This window comes from Montipora capricornis, chromosome 7 (genome assembly GCF_036669925.1).
Source record: "Montipora capricornis isolate CH-2021 chromosome 7, ASM3666992v2, whole genome shotgun sequence".
NCBI classification, from domain to species: domain Eukaryota; kingdom Metazoa; phylum Cnidaria; class Anthozoa; order Scleractinia; family Acroporidae; genus Montipora; species Montipora capricornis.
In genome coordinates, this window is record NC_090889.1 from 5,957,150 (window position 1) to 5,963,076 (window position 5,927).

General features: G+C 38.5%; 1 protein-coding gene across 1 annotated transcript; it reads right to left on the minus strand.

The window, feature by feature from the left end:
- Window positions 1–1,906: 1,906 nt before the first annotated feature.
- LOC138055422 (uncharacterized) lies at window positions 1,907–3,160 on the minus strand. The gene has a single exon (XM_068901360.1). It carries the CDS (start codon window positions 3,158–3,160, stop codon window positions 1,907–1,909), a length of 1,254 nt encoding a protein of 417 aa, XP_068757461.1.
- Between the last annotated feature and the right edge of the window lie 2,767 nt (window positions 3,161–5,927).

Here is a 5,927-nt window from a genome sequence, read left to right on the forward strand (position 1 = left end):
TTTGCAACAAGTTATAACACACATCTATAAGTCATTTTCCAGAATTTCAAAGTCGCAGCTTAGTTATTGCAATTACAATTACAGTCAAAATGGCTCAAGCGTACCCTCCTAGGCTCCATTAATGAATTCATTCTTCGAAAAGGTAGTTGATTATTCGCCCTGAGCTTCCGTTAATAAAACGAAGACTCGAGGATTCAAAACAATAATGAATTCAATACTCGAATTCTGACTGGATTATTCGATCTACTTTTACCAAACATAACAGTCGACCGAGAGAGATTTGCTGAGATTCTGCAGATAATAAAAGTCCAAATAAATACGCCAGTCATTCGGAATAATCCAATCAGAATTCGAGTATTGAATTCATTGTTGATTTGAATCCTCTAGTCTTCGTTTTATTAACGAAAGCTCAGAGTGAATAATCAACTCAATTTTCGAATAATGAATTCATTAATGAAGCGTAGGAGGGTACGCTTGAGCCGTTTTGACTGTAAACATTCAAATTACCAGGCCAATAACATGCACTTGTCATGAGTTATTTTTGTGATTTTCTGCTTGCAGCAAAACGGTTCCCTGCAACTTTCTTAGACATAGCGACTATGCACAGAATTCCCATATATTTGGGGCGGGGTCGTTTTATTGTCAATAACAGATTAAATTAAATATCTACTTGTTGTTGGTATGATCTTTCAAGGTTAGAATCAGCTAGAGCCACGCCCATTTTGGCTCCTTTTTCCAAGTTTTGTGAGTTTTTGCTTTTGAGTTCGTCTCTTTGAACAACTGCCTGCTGAACAACTTTATGTACTCAAAGACCGAAGATATGTCGATAGGGGGGAACTGCCCTTGCCACCGGTCATAGCACCAGTCTTTACCTTATATTGGCATGTATCACCTTTTCTGAAGTTTGTAACTGGTTCTGACTTGATGATACTGCAAACGATTACTGTGTCATTTAACTCCATCCAAGGTATGGGGAGAACCCCCATCGCACACACGTGTGGACTAACCCTGGAGTTGCCCTCTACTTACCAGTCGTACAATGAGTTGGCCGAAGAATTTACGAATATCTTAAGAGAAAAGGAATCGTGGAGTTTCATATTGTTTAAAACTGTGGAAAATCTTAGGTAATTATACGTTAGTCAAATTTCTAAAGTTCTTTGAAGCGGTGTTTCTCCGTTGGTTGACTAAAGAAATTAATTGGTCATGTTGCATTTGTCTCGAACCAAGAACATATAACCAGGAAAAAATTTCCAATAGGTTAAGAGATGAGGTAATAAGTTTCAGTTGTCATGTGAACAAATTAGTTACAGTTGCTGTTCTTGTGATTGAGCAAAGAAATATTGGTCATGTTGCATTTGTCTGGAAACAAGAACATATAAGTAGTATCAGATTTCCAATAGGTTAAGCCAAGGTAATAAGTTTCAGTTGTAATGTGGACAAATTAGTTACAGTTGCTGTTCTTGTGATTGAGCAAAGAAATATTGGACATGTTGCATTTGTCTGGAAACAAGAACATATAAGTAGTATCAGATTTCCAATGGGTTAAGCCAAGGTAATAAGTTTCAGTTGTAATGTGGACAAATTAGTTACAGTTGCTGTTCTTATAAAAAAAACTGAATGATGGATAACTAAGTATTTGAATATATATTTCACTATTATTGTTATTGTGATTGTCATTTGTCATTATTTGTTAAACGTGGGTACCTTTTAAGAGCTAGCTTCGGGAGGGATGAGAGCGCCTACGAAATACGACAAGTTATTACACAACTGCGATAGTTATAGAGAGGGCTGATTACAAAAATCAGACAATTGCAATGCTTCATTGCCTGTAGGTTATTGTCGAAGTATCGGGACCGGGTGACGTTCTTTTTCAATCATGAAGCCCTTGCATTAACCAAGCTACAAGTTACAAGTTATCTATCAGACCGAGTAAAGCTATGTACAAATCTTGGCCTTCCTCGGCGGTATTTGGCATCTCTAGTCCTTCATCTTCCATAATCATTTCAGCTAACTCGTTAAAATAAGGTGAACAACCCCGCAAAGATGGCTCTTGAGTGCAATGTTCCTCTGCGATATCAACCTCGTCAACGCCCACTTGTGTTAGGTAATCACGGGTATGGGTTGACTGAGGGATAAAATACAAGCAGTCTGGGCGACCAGCTGGAGACTCTAGGTTTGCAGATGGCCTTATCCTGTGTGTGTTCCAAAGCCGGGCTACCTTGTGCAATTCCATTTGAAGAAGATCCATGAAACAAAATTTTAAACATTCTCTGTGAACAATATCATCATCACAAAACAAGCCAGCATCCCTTAGATCCTTAAAGTACTTAATCCACCAGTCAGAACATTGTTTTCTCAGAATTCCCCACCAAGCTTCAATTCTTTGGTTAGCAGTTGATCGTCCGTACATGAAACTCTTTTCTGCTCTAAAGTCATCTCTTGCTAATCGTCGAAAAAAATGTTGGGTGACTGCGATGTTTCCATTTTCTGTTCCTCGATCTGCACGTATAACGCGAGCGGTTCCACCTATTTGTCTAACACAGTCTAAGTAGTACTTCGTTATAATGCCAGGGTCATTATTTGAGCTACTCACTTCCAACCAGAGGATTTTTCTACTATAACCATCGATGACGCCGTGGACACAAAATCCAAAGGGTTTTAATTTGTCATACCCATCTATATGCCACAAGTAATTTGGGCCTTTGGTACTACAGTTCCGTCTTCGTAACCTGTGTCCAGACCGTGCTTGCACTCCTTCAGGATCAAGTATTTTAAGTACCTGACGTACGATGTTTCTGGTTACAATCAACTGATGGTCAGTTGTTAACCTCTGATGCATTGATCTGTACCCAATGATACTGCCACTTCCTCTGAGTTCGTGTTCAACAGCCCGTACAATGATACTCATATCAGTGGATTGTTCTCGCCTTATACAGCCTCGATTTTTAAGAATTCTCCTCAGCTGCCTGAGACTCAGCCGAATTCCATGGACATTAAGAAGGAAACTAAGAATTTCTGAGGCGGTGAATCCAAGTGTATAGTAATTCTCGATTGCATCGTTACGGCTAACTGCTCGATTTACAGGCAAGTACTCGGGCATGACAGCTTCGGTGGAAGAAATTTGAATAGAAATGACACTGAATATGAAGAAAATCATCATGATCGGCTCTTCCTTCAACCACGTGCACGAATTTCAACTTACCAGTCAGTCACAATGTGCGACTTGAGCCCGCTAAAAAAGTCGCTAAAAAAGTCGCTAAAAAATTGGCTAAAACGATAAAAAAAACACAATTGTTGAGTGGCACTTATGAGCCACCGTAAGTATGATATTAATTTTTATGTAATTTTTATCCACACGCCCCTTGTGGAAACCAGCTTAAGTTGACGGGGCTAGCGTGTATAAATAAAGTTAACTTACTTACTTACTTCAGTAGAAGCCACAATATCCAGTCAAGAGTCGCAGCCTCCTCCAATCCAACGACAAGTTGATCAGTCGACAGCCAGTGAAGCTGTAGAGATCAATATAATGGAACCATTCCAACCTGCAGATTTCAACTTTCCAAAAAAGCATTGTGGCAAACAGAATCGCGCATTTCAATCCAAGTGGTTTTCGGAATTTCCCTGGCTACACTATAATGAGCAAAGCAATTCTGTGTTGTTTCATTTGCACGCAACAAAATGCCAAAATCAAATCTTCGAGCTGCCAGAAGTAGGGAGGTCTGCTTTATTTCTAAAGGGTTTCCTAACTGGAAAAAGGCGTTGGCGCAATTCAAGGGGCCCGCACCCAAAAAAAAATTCCTTTTGCATTCTTCTTTAGCCCCCCCACTCGAAAACTTGCTGCGCAGTCCCTGCAAACCAATTACGTATTATTTCTGTTTATTTCTCCAAAGGGGTCATGGGTAAAAGAAAGTACAGGTCAGTTTGTAAAACACTCTCAATGAAGATAAGCAAAACAAAGGGAAAGAAGTTTGAAAGGCAAAAGATTATAACCTGTAAAGTTGCTAAGCTAATTCCATATGAGACATTAATGGCATGTGTTAAGTTTATTGACATAGGTTGGATTGAAAATGTGAAGGAAAATTTTTGCTATGACTTGAATGAGGATGAGAAAGTGGAGGGGTGTTACAGATATTTAACTCAATTTCTGCCATTCATGGCATCATTTTATTTAAAGGTTGCACAGGAGAATCTGTTATGGTTTAATAATAAGATCAACACTTTTCATGTGGTCGTGGGTGGGGACAGGTCTCCTTTTGGAAAAGACGAAAACCCCCTGTTCATGGCTGTTGAGCTTCTTAATAGGGGCAAGCACACATTAAGTAGCGGTGAGAATTTTTTTATTTTTGGTGCTAACTGTTCAGAAAGTTCACTTGTTGTTCAGCGGTATGTTGAATTTCTTTTTAGAGAGATGTCAGAAATTGAGAAGAAGACATTCCAAGTTAATGGAACAGAAGTTCATCCAGACACTAACCCCGCTGGAAAGGGAAAACTTCAGTGAACATTGGTCTTGGAAAGATGTCAGAAGCTCAGAGTACACGCGCTTAAGCTTGTGGTGAAACACTTTATGCTTCATGTTCTTATTGTCAGCACTGAAACATTACACCACTCACATTACCACTAGCAAGTAAATTGAAAAATTCATTCATTTCTATGCTAATAAGTCGTAATTTCATCTTTAAGTTACACTGTACTTAGTATCAATAATCTTTAATCTAAATGTTGTCTTTGTTATTCCAGAAAAGAAACTTCAAGAACAATGCCTCAGCAATCACAAGACTTGCAACAACCACATTCTGTAGGATTATCTGTATCCCCTACTGATTCCTTGTCAGCAGAGTCAGTACAGATTGAGTCCAGTCATTCAGTGCAGTCATCTCCTGCTCAGTCTCCCACCATCCCTTCACAGCCCCAATCAAGTAAGTATTTCTCAAGGAAATAGATGTGTTAATTAATGTACCATACATTATCTGTTGTTTCTTTAACAACATTGCAAATATTAAAGACCCTGAACTCTTGGAATAGTTATTAACCTCAACATCCACTTAATCAGGCATCGTACCATGTTAGCAGAAAAGTTATTGTGGCTATCCTTTTCATAGTTTTAAAATCATTCACACCATCCACTTGTCAGTATTTTTGTTCATACAACACAATGTACATTTCACGTAATCTGATTCAAATTTTTCTTCAACACTTTCAAATTCAGTGCAACTGCTGTCCCTTTTGATGAGCAATGTTACTCAGCAACCATTTCCCTCTCTGCATCTACTAGTTATTGTTTTACTCTCGTAGTACATGTATATACCTTACAAAACTCCCAACATGTAGGCTGTACCTTACTTCAAATAGCATTTTCTATCAGAAACATAAGTTTCAATTACTCATCCAAAAGAATCTTCTTCTATATTTCAGCATCTCCAACTAATCAAGGCTATGTCCATCTCCTAAGTACAATAATTTACGACTGTGTCAAACACAACCACAAAGTCTTTTGATTTAAAATCACAAACTTCTGAAAATGGAGCAGTTTGTGCGAAAAGCGCCTCACTTTGCACCAGTTAGAGCAAAAAAAATCACCAGTCAAGAAATGTTGGGGCCCACTTATCGTCCTCCCAAAGATTTTCATCATCAACTGAAGAATACACCATATCCAAGAAATCTAAGATAACTACAACTACTCTGCAATTCCCATTCAAGGAATCTTTCAGTAACAGATTCTACACTATCAGTCAAGTTCTAGATGCAAACCCCTTTGAGACTGTTGATATCAAAGTAAATATATTGCCAAAGTCAGAAAACAAGCAAGCGGTTGTTCATGGAGAAAGAACAAGGTACAGAACAGACTGCATAGTTGCCGATGAAACCAATTCAATAAAACTAGTTGTGTGGGAAGAAGCCATACACAAAGTGAATGCAGGAAAATGTTA